This window comes from Capricornis sumatraensis, chromosome 18 (assembly GCF_032405125.1).
Source record: "Capricornis sumatraensis isolate serow.1 chromosome 18, serow.2, whole genome shotgun sequence".
Lineage (NCBI taxonomy): Eukaryota > Metazoa > Chordata > Mammalia > Artiodactyla > Bovidae > Capricornis > Capricornis sumatraensis.
In genome coordinates, this window is record NC_091086.1 from 70182749 (window position 1) to 70203523 (window position 20775).

General features: G+C 40.2%; 1 protein-coding gene across 1 annotated transcript in view; it reads left to right on the plus strand.

Moving 5' to 3' along the window:
- SEMA5A (semaphorin 5A) overlaps nt 1-20775 on the plus strand; it is a 549084-nt gene that overhangs the window by 251001 nt on the left and 277308 nt on the right. Inside the window, exon 5 of the mRNA XM_068990538.1 lies at nt 13562-13607. Coding sequence (XP_068846639.1) covers nt 13562-13607 — 46 coding nt within the window. The remainder of the gene's footprint in view (nt 1-13561; nt 13608-20775) is intronic.

Genomic DNA, 20775 nt, shown 5'->3' on the forward strand with positions numbered 1-20775 from the left:
GTTGGACATGACTGAAGCGACTTAGCACACATGCACGCATGCACGTATATACGCATATACGTCTATATATGTATACATGTGTGTGAAAATTTCAGTGAAAGGCTATGTTGAAGGCTTAGAGGTTTTTGCATGGATAATTATAAAAGTAATGATAATAATTCACAGTTATAATATTTCACAAAATTGGTTCAACTTCCAGTTTCACTGTGTATAGGATTGTAACAGTAGATCAAAGGGAGACTAACGACATTTTCTTCTCCCAATGTATCTGTCTTTGGTGTTTCAGCTTAGTGTATGGATAGCTAGTGATTCTGTATTGAATTCAAGTGTTATTCCAAGTGGCAACTAATTTGATCTACACACCAAAAGGTGTTTGACAGCAATTAGAGTGTTTACAAATTAGCCATATTTTTGTAAAGTGTAAAGCCATACAATAAATAGTAAGAAAAAAAGAGTTTTTTCCTCAGAGAGAGCATGAGCTTCTTTCAGCTTTTGTTTGTTTCTTGGTCTTTCATTCATTTTCTTCCTATAATTTGTTTTCTGATTATCTTCCTCTTCTCTAACAAGCTTCTATGTAATAGAAACCTATCACTGAAGAGCACGCTCTTGCAATCTATGGTATTTTGGTAAGAACACTCATCTCTGAGCTCTTACACAAGCACTTGTGAGTCCAGGAGGCCCACCCATCTGCCAGTGGGACAGAATTGAAGCCCATAGACCCAGTACTGCTGCTGCTGCTAAGTCGCTTCAGTCGTGTCCGACCCTGTGTGACCCCATAGACGGCAGCCCACCAGGCTCCCCCATCCCTGGGATTCTCCAGACAAGAATACTGTCTGGAGTGGGTTGCCATTTCCTTCTCCAATGAGTGAAAGTGAAAAGTCAAAGTGAAGTCGCTCAGTTGTGTCCGACTCCTAGAGACCCTATGGACTGCAGCCTACCAGGTTCCTCCATCCATGGGATTCTCCAGGCAAGAACACTGGAGTGGGTTGCCATTTCCCTCTCCAGACCAGTACAGGGTCAGGTAAAAAATTATAATTGATGACAAACATAAGATTTATGTATGTCTTGGGGAATTTTTTATTTCATTTAAAAAAAGTTTTTAAATTTTAAAATTGCATCACACAATGGGAACTTCATAAAAATATTAATTGAAAAGGTAATGGGGTTGCATGGGTTTCCTTGCCCACCTGATTCAACATGGGTACCAGCCAAGAGTTGTGAATGTGCCTTGTATAGAGTCCTCTGACTTACCATTATGGTCAATGGACTAGTTCCATATATTGAAAGAAATTTCTGTACATATCTGTGTGAAAAATAGTATAGATTTCAAATCAGCATGTTTTCTATCAAAAACAAAAGCTAAAATCTACCTGCTTTCAAGGCAGAGCTTGGTCTCTCTTATGTTCACAGAAAATTGGTCTTGAAACATTTGTATATTATTTTAGCCCATTGGTTTGCCCATGATTTGAATCTACCAAAACAAAGATAAAAAGAAAAAAAAAAGATTAACTTGCTTTTTGTTATGCTGGTACTGAATTTTCTTTAAGTATTCCAAGCATATAGTGTCATAAGATCGCTTTAAATGAATGGGCAGGCATCTACTCAGTGTAAATTTCTCCTTTCAAAATGATGTTGCTGTTGATTCAAAACAAGTGGAGCTAAATTTTGAAGTCATGTGTCACCTTTGAGATTTGACCAATATAATGTTCTCCTTTCTTGATGGCTATAATTCCTATTTTTCTTTCAAAGTTTACCTTGGAGTTAATCTGTTGGAAGCAGTCTATAATTAAAAGAAAAACTGGAGACTTTTATGAGATCAGCAGTTCTCCTTCCATTAGCCACAACTTCTTTCCATTTTCCAGTTTATACAATTAAAGGTAACTCATGCTGAGTGGAGTAAAATTAGCAATTAGGAGTGAATCCAAAAAGCAGTAAACCCCCATTGTGCAAAGAAATCCCTAGTAATGATGATGTTGACATAGTATTTATATTAATTATGACTTAGGAAGACAGCTGGTGATGAACAGAGGGATGGAGCTTTCATTTCTGCTCTTCGTTTTTATACCACCCCAGCGGGATTTTTTTTTTTTTAAACTGTACTCTAAGATTTAAATATTTCCTTTTTCCTGTTGGCTCTTGCTACATAGGTGTGTTTTCCTCTTAAGATTCTCTTAGCTTATCTTCCTTCTTTCCACCTTTCTTCCAATAGACCTGTTTGGTTAATTAACCTAATCCGTGTTTTTTTTTTTTTTAAATCTGTTCTTTGTTTTCTTGCTTTGTTACATTTTGTTCAGTATTTACCAAACATCTGTGTATCTAAATATCACCTGGGACAGTCATTCAAAATGAAGTTCCCTCTGCCTCTTCTCCCAGCTCTTCTGAACCAAGGGCCTGGAGGGTGGTCCCAGAGTGTGAGCTTTTAACAGGCAGGTAGTCTGCAGACACTCCTGTGGGAAGGACCATCCAACCATTGTGCTTCTTTTGCTATTATATTAAATAAACAAACAAACAAAAAGTCTCTGCATTTTTCTTTCTGCTGGAGGTAGGGCAAAGAAGAATAAACCTAGCAGAATCGTTCCTTATTTAGTTAATATAGTCTTCCCTTTCCCCATATTCCCTGAATGATAAAAATTAACCAGCCTTTGAGTGCATGTGTGTGTTACAAGTCTTGAGTGTTGAGAGTTTTCTTGTAGTCAGTCCCACATGGGTTCCATCAGAATTTATTAGTTCACTTTGCTGCTCTTCATTCATCAAATATTTATAGAACCTACTTTGTGCCAGGAAGTATCTTAGGCAAGGGGAGGTGAAGATGCAGCAGAGTGTCTACCTGGTAAAGACTTCAGATCCTAAGGCAATAGGCTGGCAAGCTAAGGTCCCTGGGTTGGCCTCTTACTTTTGTAAATAAAGTTTTATTGGCATACAGCCACACCCATTCATTTGCACATCACTTATGGCTGCTTTCCAGCTTTCACTGCAGAGATGAGTAGTTTCCACAGGGCCACAAAGGTGAAGTGTTTGCTAATTAGCCCATGAAATATTTTCCTGACTCCTGGCCTGATGAGTATGGGAAACAGGAATGGTTACATTCTCCAGGGAGGCCTGAGTAAAGAGCCTTGAAAACACCAAGAGGAAAGAAAGGTGAAATGGGTGTACTGAGAAGTTGCTTTTTCAGTTGGCCTTAGAGGTCTCCAGGAGGATCATAGAACAGGGAACTCAGATGCTGAGGAGGCTGACAGGAGCTCGCCTTGACTGGACCTGTTAGTGACTGAGAGGAGGGGTAGGCGTAGGTGAGGCTGGGGCATTAGATTATGGAGGAGTGGGGATTTCATCCTGTAAACCTGTGTTTCCAATTGTGGCAGTCAGTAGCGTGGTCTGAGAAAGCTCTCAAGAATGCTGATAGCCAGGCCTCTCCTCAGAACATTTGAATTAGACTTTCTAAAAGTATGGGCTTCCCTGGTGGCTCAGCGGTTAAAGCGTCTGCCTGCAATGTGGGAGACCTGGGTAAGGTTGGAATTTTGATCTAATCAAGCTTCTGGTAATCCTCTGGCCTGGCAGACTTGGCAAACCTCTGCTAAAGACAGTAGGAGCTCCGGATATCTCTAAAGCTGCGTATTTATAAGTTCATATTTGTAGCGGAGAGATTCTCCCACTAGACTGTGTGCAGAACGCACTAGCGTTTGAAGGTACAGACGGCAGTTGGGGGATCTGGGTCAAGTGACAGTACAGAGAATTTAAACTCAGGCAGTGATAGTGAAGATGGAGATAAGTCAGCTTTGAGACATCTTTGGGTTGATGGTGATTGATGGCCAATCGTGATAGGTGGCTGAGAACAAGGATCAAAGATAAGATTTGGGACTGTGGTTTGAAACTGGCTTGTTGTAATGCCATCAGCTGGAATTGAGCATTTGAGAAATGAATTCGAGTTCTTCTATTATGAGAGAAACATGAAAAAGATCTCAGGTTTTACTAATTCTGAGATAACCCAGAAAAGTAGTATATATGGAGATAATTTGCAGAGTCAATATTCCTAGGAAAGCATAGGTTAAAGGAATCATAAAATAATACAGTTGGTAGTTTTTCAAGGAAAAATGATCTCTATTAATTGAAAAATGGAAAGGAACAAATTAAATACCCAATGGACCAGAAAAGCAGAAGTCATGAGTTAAATTTAGAGCAGTAAATCATGATCTGTAATCTTCAAAGCACTTAGAAATTTGCACATAATGTTTAGAACATAATAAAGTTTAAATTGGCTTACCTGGTGGCTCCATCGGTAAAGAATCCACCAGCAGTGTGGGAGACCTGAGTTCGATTCCTGGATCGGGAAGATCCCCTGGAGGAAGGCATGAAAGCCCACTCCAGTATTCTTTCCTGGAGAATCCTCATGGACAGAAGAGCCTGGTGGGCTATGATCCATGGGGTCGCAAAGAGTCAGACATGACTGAGCGACCAGGAACAAAATTCAAACTACTAATATTTTGTTGACAGTAATGATTAATAACTTTGTCCCTAAATATGCTTATGGGAAGAAGATTTTCCTGATTTCATATCTCTGGAATTTACTAACCACTAAAAATCCATCTCTGTTATTTGATTCTACTTGCAAAATAGTAAGAGGTTTCCATCTACTTGTGTGCCTTTTAATATTGGTATTTAAATATATAAGAGTACTATTAATATGGTTTAATTTTGGTTTTGATGTATTCTTTGGAACTTTTTTTATAGTAATCAAGACTTTCAATGGATTTGAAATGGATTTTTTTTAGGATAGGTAATGAGATAAACCAGTATAATTTTGGGAGAGTGAGCACTAGACACATATGGTATTATAATAATATAATAATAGTAATAAAATCAGAATTACATATAATATGCTATAGCCAAAAGTCCATGTATTTATTATTTTTCAAAGAGTGTTGGAAAAATTCTGACTGAAGAGGTAGCTTATAATATGATGATATTATACATTTGTCACCACACTGCAAAATATATTAGCAAAGTGAAAAAAAGTCAGTATTCAAAACCTGTGATCTAAATGTGATCCCACTATTTATAAATTGGTAATATTAAAGCAGAATTAGACTCCCAAAAACTTATGAGAATAGTACATTGAAAAGATATTTTTGGAGTGGTTAAAGTAACAGAAAATAAAAGCTCCTGAAATTTGTTTAGAATCAATCAGCGTAATGAAAATCTTAGGAATAGCAATTATAGATAGGTTGGTGAACTAAGTGAGTTGGTTACATGCTGAAATTAAATCTTCATATTCTTAAAATTTTGATGCAATTGAAATGTTAAATATTTAAATGTAGATAATTAAAATAATTTATGAAAACATTTTGTGCTTTAAGAGATATATACACTACTTTTCTTTAGCTTCAAAGTCACACATTTATTATATTTTAATCTTTAAGTCTGTCTCTGCAACTATAAATCCGTGTGTCAGGTAAGAAGTCACAGTGTCAGCCTCTGTGCCAGTGGAATATTGACAACAGTTAGGATGGAATCGTGCACTAATGGGAAATCACAGAACAGGTGAAGCCGACTCAGGTACAGGTGAGACTAGCTTCACTCTCAGATTTACCCAAATGGTCCCAGTTTATGTGCAATGGGTATTTTGTTTTCAGATTGTTTCATCATCAGTAGTGGTCTAAACTTTAATAAACAACAAACATGGGGGCACTAGTGGTAAAGAACCAGCCAGCCAATGCCGAAGACATAAGAGATCCCGGCTCGATCCCTGGGTCGAGATTTTCTGGAGGAGGGCATAGTGGCTCACTCCAGTCTTCTTGCCTGGAGAATCCCATGGACAAAGGAGCCTGGTGGGCTTCAGTCCATGGGGTCACACAGAGTAGGACACGACTGAAACGACTTAGCACACACGCATGTACGTTTCTATCACTGTTGTTTAAACCATTTTTTCATAGATTTCCTTGCTTTTCTGTAAGGAAATCAAGATTTGCTTGATTTTCTTAGTGCCAAGTAATTTCTTAATTATTCAATCTTCTGCTCCTCCGTTATAAGCAAGCCTCTAACCTAAATGTTCAAAAAGAACCTGAAATTATTTCCTTTGATTTTATAACTATATTCATCGGAGACCAATTGAGTTATTCTAAGCGAATGTCATTTTAAAACACCTGTGTCTTTCATAATTAATGGAGGTCAGAGTTAAGTTTTATGGTGTCTCTAGATAAAATGAATCATTTAGTTAATATGCTCATGAAGGCTCAACCTTTTCTTTAATGCTGGCTGAATTTTATTACTTTACATGAAGACACAAATGAACTTCTTCTATTAAGGTCCTGGCTGCTCCCTCAGAGAATATATTGTTGTGCTTAGTGATTTGTTTCTAATAGGCCACTGGGGTATGTGATGGGAGGTGGGAATGAGTTATTCATTCCTATAATCAGTCAGAAAGAAATACACTCTGGTCAAGAGGGAGACCATACACTCAGATATTTAGTGGGGGAAGGATGGAGGAGCTTAAGAACTGTTGGTTTGTGTCTGTCAAATTCATTGGCTTTGTGATTTGAATTATTCAGTTTACTGGATCTATGTATTCCTCATCTATCACTCTTAAAAGTAATACAGTTATTACATTTGAATGTGCATGTCAAATTTTATTCCATACATTTGATAAAGAGTAAGTTCAAACCAAGGGAAGAAAATCTCATAGGTTTATTGGCTATGGCCATAAAATTGAACCTTTACAGCCTTGTTAAACCCTTGCTTTGTACTTCTGTAATGAGAGGTGGGACATGGCAATAGAGACCAGCTCCCCTAAGCTATGTAACTAAAAGGCTCTTAGAATTTAATCTCAACCTCCTGCAGCACTGCCTTCTCCCTGCAGAATGACGATATTCCTCATTACTACCTATTTACATTGAGGGGTGTTAGGAAGATTAATGAGGCCACTTAAATGCTTGGGGTTGCTCAAAACACTGCCCGAATAGAGAATCTGACCTTATGTGAAACATTTGCTTAGTATTCCCTGCTGGCTGGGAGTCAGAAGCATTATTCCTTCTTGCTGGAAAGGTTGGTAGCCTTTCTCTTGAACCTCACACACATTGTTTTCCCTTCTCTGTGTGCTCTCAGTTGCGAGATAAAGTGATTGCCTCTTCCATAAAGCCCCTGGAGAGCAGCCTCTTGCAGGGAACCATAGATCTTACTTTAGTGCCTGAGTGACCCAACATCTGGGAGTATCCATTTTTATATTCCCTTTAGAAGGTTTTCTTTCTTTTCGTAACCTTTAACTTCATAGGTCATTCACCTGAACTGTGATGGATCAAGCTGTCATAGAAGATTTCTGGTCCCTCATGTTGCTAGCTGTACTGGAATTTTTCCAACAGCAAAAAAACACACTTGGAATTATACTTGGAACCAAATAGTTTGATGAAAGTGTTTTGAGAATGGTAGAATCCACACTGTGTTTTTGTCAGAGTCAGGTTCCAGGGAGGTGATTAGGGAATTCCACACATTTTTTCATGTATATTTCATCTTTTATTATTATTTTTTTAAACTGTTGAAAATCATGATAGATAAAGTGAATACTAAAATGTATAATACTATGTATTTCTAATATGGAAAGGTCTAGTAAGGCATTAAATTGTCCATGGGTTTGTGTAGACATCATCATGTATTAAACAAATATTTGAAAACATTTGCCAACTCTTTCTCACAAAAATCAAACAAGTTAAAAAAAAAAAGGCAACAAAACTGTAACCAGCCAACCAACACAAAAAGAGACCATAATTAGACTTTGAGGCTATTTCAAATTATAGATAATTCTGATAATACCAAATTAAAAATGTTCAAATCAACTTAGTCAACTGACTTTATGATTAACAGGTATTACATATAAGTAAACTATTGAATACATTTTCTTACCTCTTTTGTATGCTGAAATTTCATTTAAGATTGTTGAAGTATGGTATTCAGTTGCAGACAATAAAAATACACCTGAAAAGTGTTAGGAATTTATTGAACTATGTCATAATAACAATTATTTCATTAGATGGTCATATGATGATCCACCTCTGTTGCTCATGTTTTATCTCTGAAAAAGGTCACAGTCTTTTAGGAATCTGTGTTAAGCATATTGACAGATTATATAGTTTTGCTCTCCCATTTCACAAAGGATGGAACTGGGACACTCTTAAGTGTGGTTAGGCAGTTTCAGGAATAATTCATGTGAAATTAAGAGGGAGAAGAGGCACCATCTAATGAGTCAGACCTGTGGGATTAACATTTTCTCTTAATGGGGAGATATATGTCCCAGGCATCAAATGCATCAATTCTTTGGCGCTCAGCTTCTTCACAGTCCAACTCTCACATCCGTACATGACCACAGGAAAAACCATAGCCTTGACTAGAAGGCCCGTTGTTGGCAAAGTAACGTCTCTGCTTTTGAATATGCTATCTAGGTTGGTCATAACTTTCCTTCCGAGGAGTAAGCGTCTTTTAATTTCGTGGCTGCAATCACCATCTGCAGTGATTTTGGAGCCCCCCAAAATAAAGTCTGACACTATTTTCACTGTTTCCCCATCTATTTCCCATGAAGTGATGGGACCAGATGCCATGATCTTCGTTTTTTGAATGTTGAGTTTTAAGCCAGCTTTTTCACTCTCCTCTTTCACTTTCATCAAGAGGCTTTTTGGCTCCTCTTCACTTTCTGCCATAAGGGAGGTGTCATCTGCATATCTGAGGTTATTGATATTTCTCCCAGCAATCTTGATTCCAGCTTGTGCTTCTTCCAACCCAGGGTTTCTCATGATGTACTCTGCATGTAAGTTAAATAAGCAGGGTGACAATATACAGCCTTGACGTACTCCTTTTCCTATTTGGAACCAGTCTGTTGTTCCATGTCCAGTTCTAACTGTTGCTACCTGACCTGCATATAGGTTTCTCAAGAGGCAGATTAGGTGATCTGGTATTCCCATCTCTTTCAGAATTTTCCACAGTTTATTATGATCCACACAGTCAAAGGCTTTGGCATAGTCAATAAAGCAGAAATAGATGTTTTTCTGGAGGGACCGCAAAGTGAGGAGACCTTTTTCTAATCACAGGTGTTTCTCTGAATCCTAATAACCTTGGATAAACCACACTGCACCCCTTACTTTGCAGAAATGTCCAGAAAAAAATTGAGTTATATATTCTCTAATGATAACCTAGCTCCATCATTCTCCATCATTTTTTTTTTTAGGTCAAAACTTGAGAATGGGTTAAAAAAAAATCGCTACCTTGCATCTTGTAACCCAGAAAATATCAAAGGAAAAGTTCAGATTTTTGGTGCTTTACTTCATTAAGGTTTGAGACATCGTGATACTAATGATGGTGATGGTATCTCATAATTACTGAGCTGTCTTTCCTAGTAAGCCTGCTCCTCTTCTCTGTCCTGTGTTTTCACCTGTGCCATTCTTGATTACTGATGAGATGCTTGTGAGGGCAACATAGTTCTCAGTTATCTCGGAAAGGAAGAGTAAATGGTTGAAATCCACTGGTAAGCCCCTTAAACACTGTTGAGACCTGCAGCAGATGTGGCCAGTGGAGCTGGATTTGACTGCAGAGATGTAGACTGAGAGTGTGCCAGGCTTGTCATTGTCAATCAATGTCTTCCTACCTTGGTCCATTTGAGCTGCTATTATGAAACACCACAGACTGGGTAGCTTATAAATAACAGAGATTTATGTCTTACAGTTCTGGGGGTTGGCAGTCCGAGATCAGTATACCAGCCTTGTGGGATCTTGTAAGGGTCCTCTTTTAGTTTGCAGACAGCTGACTTTTCACTGTGCCCTCACATGGTGGAAGGGGGAGGGAGCTCTCTGGAGCCTTTTTGGTCAGGGCACTAATCCCATCCATGAAGGCCCCACCCTCATGACCAAATCACCCCACCTCTTAGTACCATCACCTTTGAGGGTTGGATTTCAACGTATGAATTTTGGGGAGACACAGACATTCAGACCATAACATTTCCCTCATGAACAACACCTGAAACGGCACTCGGGATTTTCAGAGAGAGTGCTCACACCTCCTTCAATCCTCACCACAAGGAGAAAGACGACTTTGAACCTTACTTAGTTTTCCTATTCATAGCTCTACAGAGCATCATGGACACTACCACCCTCTTTCCTCAATGGTATGAAGCCTTCCAGCACTTCCTTAGTGTATGAGAACTGCCTTTCTAGAAAGTTCTCAGAGATAATACTGTAGTGTGGGTGTTCATCCTTGTATGTGTTTATGTGTGTGGGACAGGGGAGGAAAAAGAAAGAAACAAAGAGAGAGAGAAAGAGGTGGCCTTGCAATATTATCAAAGCTCTCAAGTAATTTATTGAGGAAGAATACAAATGGCTTCTTTATTGGGAACATTTGCAGGAAAAAAAAATTTTTTTTTCTTAAAAGAGCCAGTGAGCTTGAAAGAGTGTGACCACTGGGTCCCAGAACCATGACCAGATAAACAATGTTGTCATCTTTTCCAAAAGCCCAGTGGTGCCACCAACATCTCCCCTGACAACAATCCCATCACCTGAACACAGAGATAATCACACCTGCTTATGCCTGAAACCTGCCTTTGCAGGAAGGCAGAAATGCTCTTTCCTTCTCCATCAGTTCAGTTCAGTTCAGTCGCTCAGTCGTGTCCGACTCTTTGCTACCCCGTGAATCACAGCACGCCAGGCCTCCCTGTCCATCACCAACTGCCGGAGTTCAGTCTGACTCACATCCATCGAGTCTGTGATGCCATCCAGCCATTTCATCCTCTGTCGTCCCCTTCTCCTCCTGCCCGCAATCCCTCCCAACATCAGAGTCTTTTCCAATGAGTCAACTCTTCGTGTGAGGTGGCCAAAGTACTGGAGTTTACGCTTTAGCATCATTGGAGAAAATGAGAATTTCAACATGTCTGGAAATGTTAATAATTTCTGTAAACTACCTAGAAGTAGTTACTGGTAATTAAGTGCTGGTCAGACACCATTCTGTTTCCCTTTGATTTAAACCTCAAAGCAGTATCAGCAAGTAGATGGGACCATTATTTCCATTTTATAGATGAAAAGTTGGAAGCATAGTATGCCCAGCTTCCCTCCCCATGTAGTTTGGTGACAGAACTTTAGCCTTTGCGCAAATATCCTCCCTCGGCAAAACTGTATTCTGTAGTGGAGGGGCAGTGACTTCTAGCAACTTCCTGCATCCAGAAAGCCCGTGATGAAACCAACCTGCGGGTAGGGAACCATGGTGCTCCTAAGAGGCTGTGAGTGCGTCATGGCCAGTAATTGCCTCTGGTGCCTCTTGAAAGCCCCTCCCCTCAAAGGTTTATCTCTGGGTAGGTAAGGAAGTGAAAGTAAAGTCAGTAACTCATGTCCGTGTCTTTGGGGCCACATAGACTGTAGCCTCCAGGCTCCTCCATCCATGGGATTTTCCAGGCAAGAGTACTGGAGTAGGTTGCCATTTCCTTCTCCAGGGGATCTTCCTGACCCAGGGATCGAACCTGGGTCTCCCGGATTGCAGGCAGATGCTTTACCGTCTGAAACACCAGGGAAGCCCTGGGTAGGTATACATTTCTAATTTCTCCTAGAAGCACTGTTTCACATCAGGTGAGATCTTGGCCGCTCTTTGTATGCGAGCCAGACTTCAGCGGTGCTTCCCTTGGCAGCCTGACTACACGCCTCCGTACCTGCACTGGATTCATCTTCTTCCCCTGCAGGAAGATGTTTTCTACTGGAGATCTCGCCTGTCCATGGTGCTGGACTACATAGAAGTAGTCCAGCTCCCACATTCCCTCTTCAAAGGCATCCTCAGTTCCGTGTAGTGATAGCGTTAGTCGTTCAGTTGTATCCAACTCTTTGCGACCCCATGAACTGAAGTCCACCAGGATCCTCTCTCCATGGAATTCTCCAGGCATGAATACTGGAGTGGGTTGCCATTCCCTTCTCCAGAGGATCTTCCTGACCCAGGGGTTAAACCCAGGTCTCCTGCATCGCAGGCAGATTCCTCACCAGCTGAGCCACCAGGGAAGTCCTCTGTAGAGAGCTATGACTTGACTGTAGGAAAAGAGATGGGAGTGTTCCCTCAATGGCTCTGTGGTAGAGGTGCCATGTATCATGCACTTTATTGAGCTGGCCAAAATGGGAAAACCTGAATAAATGTTTTGGCCACCTCCGTATTTCAGGGGCTGAATTGGAGGCACAGAATGGGCATAGTGAGCATGCCATTGTAGTGGTGGGAGAAGCCATTTTCAGCCTGCAGGGTGGCACCTTTCCCGTGGAGGGGGCACACACTGTGAGAAGCCTGAGTGCCCCGGGGGCAAGGGCCGGCCCTCCTGAGACCACCTGGAAAGTGAACTAAGTCCCCCTCTTCCTCTAGCAGTGTCCACCGGCATGTTTCTGGAGCTGGAGCCATCCCTGGTGTGTGTGCCTGCCATCTGCATCCCCACCATAGGGATGCTTCCTGGTTCTCTCAGGGCTGTGCCCATGGCCTGTTGTGGCTGCCCCTTGTCACCTCTTTGGGACAGCGTGCTCACTTCGGACATCTGTCCCCCTCCACAAAAGAGTGAAAATCATTTACATTTGTTTCTTGCTGGTGTTGGGAGAATTGGTATTCTCTTAGTATTCTCTTACCTTGGGCTGACCCATTATAGCAGTATCCTCAGCTTCTCGGAGACCCCCTCCCTGCACGCATGCGTTCTTGAGGTCTGCTCTCCACTCTGTGTCAATTTCTGCCTGCCATCACTGTTCACCCCTGGGCTGACTGTCCCATCCATCCGTCCCTGGGATGCTGCCTCTGCTGCCCCAGCTTCTCATCTGCATGATGTTAAGATGTTCTTCCATGACTTAAGTTGGAGACCAATCCATTGTTTCTAAATGCGACAGCAATATGATCCAAAGCTTCATGTGGCCATATCTACATTTTTCCCCCGTGCTCTGCTGATCTCTCTTGCATATTTCATTGTTCTTCCTCTTTATTGTTGAAAGCTGATCATTTCCTTTTCTCAGATTCCCTGTTTCATGCTTAGGCAACCAGAGCTGATCCTTTCAAACCCTTGATAGCAGATAGACAAGCTCATGCTTCTGAAGTTATCGCACACAGAATCCATCCAGCAAGGTAGAGAATTATAATACTCAGACCGTTGAGGAATTCAAAACCTGGATGTATTTTAATCATAAAACATGGTGAATACAGGTGACCTATCAGGATGAAGACTTACAAAGAGTGGTTTTGTATAGTCTTGCTGAACTTAAACTTAGTTTCAGAATTGAATACCCACGTCCTTTTGTCTGAATGGAATTCCATGAATTCAGAGAGCTAGTTAGTAATTTACACTTCCCTTAGTTCCCACCTCCTTATTCCTTAGCTTTCTCGCCAATCTCAAATGTGTGTTACTGTTGACTTCCTAAATGTCTCTTTGAAATCTGACTTCCAAAGAAAACTGTGTTACACACAGTCTTAGCAGGAGATTGCTTTGGAAGCCAAAAATTGCTGTTGTTGGTTTTTTCCTTGTTCTCATATATTTTTAAGAACTGTAAGTTTTTTAGATCTATTAAAAATGAAACTGTTCTCTTTTTGTATTTTTTAGAAACTACCTCTTCAGGTTACAGCTGGAGGATTTGTCTCTGATCCAGGTAGGTGCAATTTATTTTTCTCATGGTTTTGTTTTCCATCCTAATAAGCTCTGTGTTTAAGGGGGTGAAGACAGATGTACGTGAAGGTATCAATCAAGTCAGAGGAGGTGTTTCTTTTCTCATAGGGTCAGGCCACAGACCTATTGGCTGACCTATTAGATAGGAGTCCTCTCACCTGCTTTAATTCCCAACCAGCCCTCTTCCTTCTGAGCAGCCTCTTTTCCTTTCATGGAATCATCCTGACTTACTCTATATCAAATGAGAGCTAATTCAATAGATATTTCCTCAAAGTTAGGGAGTGACCTTTCCTCCCTAGTTAATCATTGATTATTCAGTTTGATTCATCCAGCCATCATATTATCAAAATCAGGTCCCTTAGGAAAACATCTCTGTTTCTTCTTTATTATTTGCAATTAAAAAATATAACTATATGGCTTAAAACCACATATGATGAAGAGTTAGTGATAATAGATGAAAATGCAGTTTACCTACTTTTTTGTGTGTGTGGTTGGGAGGAGGAACCTGAGATGCTTAAGCCTGAACAGTGTATATTTTAGGGGCAGATCTGAATCACAAAGACCCTTTCAGTCTTTAGCAGAGTCTCTTGGAGAAGGACAGGCTCGTGGCATAAATATCTCCTCTACCAAGATTCTGGAACTCCTCGTGAAGCACAGAATCCTTGGGCTGTATATAGTTGGGAAAAATTCTTTAACCACCCTCACGTACTAGAGTTCTAGGAAGTGATTGGCAAGAAGTTCATGTTATTTTCTTCTCTTTGTGATGCTGGTATTTGTGAACATTCAGGAAACTTTAGAGCTAGGATTTAATATGAAATTTAAGTTTTATTTACCAGTACCTTAACATAAGCCAACCCCCACAAGAAAACTAATACCGGTAAACACTTTGAAGAGCCATAGAGCTGGGTTTGTTATCTAGTTTCATAACTCCCAGCAACTGTGGGCTTTCTCATCTGGAGAATAGCCACAAAACAATACCCACTGTCATTGCTGGAATTAAATAAAGTGGTGTACGCACAAGAGGTAAGCCATAGTTGTTTTGTAACAAATGTTAATTGCTATTGTTTTTTGAAAGTGATGACAATAAATAATAACTTCTTAAATCATTTCATCACAGTGGACAATGAATCATCTCTCTACTGCAATTTGATGTCTAACTAAAATCTTTGAGTTGATCATTAATGAAATTATGAATGTATTAATAAGAAATCAGAATGATCAGCAGCTGAGCCAAAATAGCATTTGATTTTAAATCATCTTTTATAAAATATGTACATTATTCAATAGACAGGGTTATTCTAATTTTGATTCTCATGGTATAATATATTATTTGGCATCTTGTATGTGTTGAAAAAGTGAAATGTGCAGATCTGTGTGTTTACAGATATATATGTTTCCATATATATATTTGTTGATTTTCTAGGTTCCTAGCACCCTTGGCTAAGAAGGTCTAGAAGTATTGTCATTCCAATAGCAATGAACACACTGAACGGTATCTAGTACTTGGTTTCTAAATGTCATTATCCATTAAGAAGAGACAGGGCTTCTTAGAGAAGTAACTGATTATAGAGTTTTGGCAGAGAAAGTCCCAGATAAGCCTGGAAGACTTTGTTGTTTCAGAAATTAAAGGATTATTCAAAGAATGATGAGAGCAGGTCAAAAGGATCTAAGAGCCAGCTTGATGTAGACTCATTGAAGAAATCTGGGACAGTTTGATTATTAAAATAATGATAGAATCAGGTTATAACACATTGAATTAACTAAGAATCCATGAGTAAATACTAACATAAAAATACACGAATGAGTAAACAAATGAGACAAAGGGAATGCTTTGCCTTATTCTAAAATACCAACTAAGAAATTGAATGAATGATTTAATTACGAAATTATCATTTGGCAATGACACATGAAAAACTTGATTCAGGAAAAATGATCAATGGATGCTCAATTTATGAGAGAGAGTTTGATGATGACCACGATATCTGTATAGTCTCAAAGTCTTTACCTATAGAATGCTTATTAACTATAAGAGGAAAACTTGTGACTTGATCCTGAAGAAGCCTGGTCACTACTCTGATAACCAACTAGTGAAGGTGCTTTCCCTAGTAACGGGACAAAGAGTTAGTATAAGCTTCCTGATTAGACGCACTGAAAAGGCCACAGCAAGATTTCCATATCACAGTCAAAAATTATAACCAGTTTCATCATGAGGAACCATCACACAAACCAAACATGAAGTCCATTCTACAGAATACTGATCTCTACTCTTCAAAAATCACCATCACCAAAGGCACAACGACCAAAGGCACAAGTAAGAAGAGCTGTGCCATCCTAAAGAGAAAAAATACATATGTCATGCAAATGAAACACTTGATTAAAATTGCATCTTGGAGCAGGAAGTAAGTTTTTTCTTGCTATAAAGGACAGTACTGGGACAACTGGTGAAATTTTAATGTCTGGGTGGAAGATAGTAGGAATGTATTAATATTAATGTCCTGACTTTGATAACTGTAATGTGGTTATGAAGGAGAATGTCTTTGTTCTTTGGACAAACCTTCTGAGATAAGTAAGGGTGAAGTTTCATTTCTGAAACTTATTCTGATTTTAAAAATTACCGTGTGTGTATGTATATGACATTATCGTTGCTCTTCTGAGACCCCATGGACTGAAGTCCGCCAAGTTCCTCTGCCCATGAGATTCTCCAGGCAAGAATACTGGAGTGGGTTGCCATTTCCTCCTCCACGGGAATCTTCACCACCCAGGAATTGAACCCACGTCTCCTGCATTGGCAGGCAGATTCTCTGCCACTGAGTTGCCACGGAAGCACAGACATAGTACATATACATGTATGTGTTTATGTCTGTATATGTTCACACACACATGCATGCATGTAGAGAAAAAGAATCATAAAACAAATGTGATAAAATATCAGTGAGTAAGCTCTAGAAATCTCAGCAAAGGATTTATGAGGGTCCATTGGGCATTTCTTACCAAAAATATGCATATAATTTTGAAAGAAATAATGCAAAAAATAAGGAGACACGTTTGTCGTTACCGTGTGTATGATGTTATTTTAGGGACAAGGGAACTAACTGTACTTTCCCCATTGTTGCTTCTCATTGTCATGACTGACTTTTGGTAGAAATCAGGTTGAGGTTATTGATGAAATAAGCGTTCTTATAGAGAGAGGTTTGAAAAATTCATCAGCATCACCACCTGGCAAGAGAGAGCACGGTCTGCTGACGCAGGGTCCAGAAGGAAGGCAGGGACTTCCTTTGTGGAGGCTTTGACAGCACAGCCCTCATCACAGATGTCAGATGTGGCATTGTGCTCAGTACACACAGTGTGACCCTCCTCTGCCACGATTTGTGGGTGTATATGGTGCTCAGCTTACTGCAGCTTGGAGACTTCTCTCGAAATTCTTCACACAGACTTTTTTTCTTACACGTCTGCAGTTAAGTTGTCCTTTTGATTCCTATGAATATTTTATTTCAACTTAAATTACTTTTTCGAAGGTAACAGTGGGCTTCCCTGGTTGGCTCAGTGGTAGAGAATCTGCCCGCCAATGCAGGAGGCATGGGTTAGATCCCTGGGTTGAAAGATCCTCTGGAGAAGGAAATGACAACTCACTACAGTTTCTTGCCTGGAGAATCCCATGGACAGAGGAGCCTGGTGGGTTACAGTCCATGGGCTTGCAAAGAGTTGGAGATAACTGAACGACTAAAAAACAACGAGGGTAACAAAAAAGACTTGGCATGCTGATGAAGAAAGAGCTATAGTGCCCAGCAGAGACATAATGTGATCCTCATGGACAGTTTAAGGAACTGAACTGAAATGAACTGAACTGAAGGTTATTTGATGGTCACATTGAAACAAGTAATATGAAGCATTATTTTTAATTGAGGTATAGTTGTAGAATATATGTCAAGTGAACAACATATTGAATCACAACTCAATTTTTAAAGTTATATTCCATTTATAGTTATTATACAATGTTGAATATATTACCTGTGTTGTACAATATATCTTTGTAGTTTATTTATTTTAATCATAGTAGTTGGTACCTCTTAATCCCCTTGAGGGGAAATTATTTTTAATAATATATTTTACTTAACTCATTATATCCCAAATATTAACATTTGAACATGCAGTGATTACAAAAAAATAATAAGCTACATTTCTTGATTTTAATTGTATTAAGTCTTCAAAATCTGGTATGTGTTTCACTCCTAGAGAATATATGGATTTGAAATAGCCACCATTCAAGAGTAGAAAAGCTCTTTCTGCCCAGTTGGACTGTGCCCTTTGAGATCACGAGGAGCAGTAGCATTTATGACTTCCACGCCTTCAGTTATGTTGTAGAAATAGTATTTCCTCCAGGGGCCACCTGGATTAATTGAATATTTTAGGCTATAAATTTTTTCCTTTCCTCTCTCTTCATAGATAGAAAATAATTGCTTAAACGTGAGAAAATGATGGAACAGAGCCCAGAAAGGAAAAGCAATTAGCAAAAACAGTGGAGAGAATCAGGGCTGAGAATCAGTGACATTCATTATTTAACACTAGACAAAGCTTCGTTTGATCTGGCCCCTCCCTGCCTGACAGGAGGGTCCACTTCCAGTTGGCAGATGTCTTGGGTCTTGGAATGACAAGTTGCTCAGAACTTCCCAGACCGGGGGCCACTTCCCAACTCTCAGCATCTACTCAGGTCCTCTTTCTCACGAACAATTTTAATCCCATTCTCTTCTCGATCTAGAAGATGCCAACTCTTGGGTCTCACTTTAACTGTCACCTCTTTGTAACCCACCTTGAATCTATTTGGGCTGATGCTCCTGGAATGTGTTTCATAACCTCAGCTTTTATTCTTGATGACTTCCTCTTGTCTCAGATTGAAATTATCTCTGTGTTCTGTGGAGCGTTTGATTTCTTTGTGTCTCCAGGATTCTATGAAAATCGATCATTGTATGTAGTCATCTGGCAGGTGGTAGACTGGAGACAAACGTCTGTGAAAGTCTGCATCCCTTGATACTTAATAATATATTCACTCTGCAGCTTGTTAAGACTTTATCATTAGCGGGGCATGGGTGAACTTCATATTTTTGTCCTTAAATTCAAGAGAAGGAAAGTAATGACATCCAGCGACTAGAGAAGTGAAGAATGCCTGCTGAAAGTCATGCTGAAATGCACGTGTGCACGCTCCCACCCTACAGGAAAATTCTAGGACAGTATAATTAATTCCTGACTCTGACCCATTCCTTTCTTTTTACGTCCCAGACACCTGGCTGCTCCATCTTACTCTGCACTCTTCTTCTTCCCCAGATTCTTCTGCTTAAACGCTGTTTTCGGATCAGTAATGAGAAAGCAGACATTGAACAAGGTTCCTTTCTTGAATTTCTATCTTGAGATTTTCACAGAGTTCCAGAGCCTCCCCCTGAATTCCTGATCCCTGAATTCAATGCACTGATGCGTGTTCTGCAGCCAGCAGTTTCCAGCCCCACCCCCCACCCCCACCACCACAGGAGCACTGTGAACACCCTAGTGCATCTGCCCATCTCCCCTTCCCCACATCAAGGCGGTCCACACACAATGACTTGCTGGTCCCAGCACAGTGACGTGACGGTCCAAACTTCCATTGTTTAATGAGGGCGCCAGCTCTTGTTCCTGCCCAAGGGGTGAGGGATGGGTTGAAGATGCAATGCTGGTACATTCACAGAAATCAGAGCCTGTTATCCAACCACCATGGTTGGGCTTCATGGTTCAGCTTGTGGAAATGCGTGGAAATCCACAAGTGAGAAAAATGGGCTTTTGTGAAGTGGTTTTAGGATGAGAGAATGAACTGTGAGGTTAGGCTGCCTAATAAGCCTGATCCTGACCGCAGTCAGGAACTGGCACCAGCAGAACCCTGAATCAGAGTTCTTTTCCCCCTTTTCTCCCTAACAAAGTCAGGACAGCACTAGTGGAGTTTCTAAAGCAGCCAAAATTTGAGCAAGGATTGGGTTGGGACTCGATTACTATTACTCCCAGTGAACATTATCTGTCTGAGGTAAATCTCTTAGCATCACTGCAAAAATATTCACCTATAAATATGCCATGAGCTAGAATGGCTCTATCTGGAATATTTGTTGTGATTTTCAAATATGCATACCTTAAAGTATCAAAGTGAAAGACCCAGAGGAAACAAAACCTGTTTTTCATCAATGACCGGAGAATCAGATATTCATGTGACATCATTTATAAGGCATCTTTCTGCCAGCAGCCTGTGATAAATCTCCTTGCAGCTCACCGTGTGCTGAAATGTAGCCTTCACATCTTGGAAACCAGTCATTTTCAGGCACAGGGATAGAGGGCATGGAATTTCCCATCAGGCGTCTCTCCTTCTTGTCATAATAACAGATCCAACTCTTCAGCATCAGTTTTTATTTCTTGCCTTGATCACAGCAGTTATTTTCTAAGAACAAAGCTTTCTGGAAAATGTAAAAACACAGCTGGCCTCAAGAGGAATTGACAGCGTTTGCCCATCTGGGGTTGTGCCTGGGATGGCCCGAGGTAGACGTGCATTGAGCAACCTCCTACGAACACTGAGAGACCGCAGTTCGTTTAACCTCGATATCTTCTTAACGTACTTTGGGGAAATAGCTCAAAATCCATTTTTGTATTGTTTTGTTACTGAGGGAAAGGAATTCACAGCCTGTTTCTCACTCACAACTGCTGGAATAAGCAGAAAAAATTGAAATCTGTGCTCCAATTTGCCACCTGCCTCGCTCTGGTTTCTAAATTGAAAACTGTTAAGTTTCTGACGACCTGGTCAATATTGGTAGAGAATTCGCTCCAAAGTTAAGGTAAATGTTAACTTTGTTTCTTGTATATTTAGATTTGGGGAATTGCATTTCAAGTCTAGTCTATTTCTAAGCCAGTATTTCTCAATTAGGGGCACTTTCACCTGCTGGGAACATCAGGTTGTCACCACTGGAGGGGAAAGTGACAGTGGCATCTAGTGGGTTAAGACCAGAGATGCTGCTAGACTTTCTGCAGTGCGCAGGACAGCCCCTTGCTGCTCAACCAGATTCTCTGGCTCTAACTGCTAATAGCACCAAGGTTGAGAAACCCTAGGTTAAGTGATCACTGCTTTGGCTTCTGTGTGTTTTGAGGAA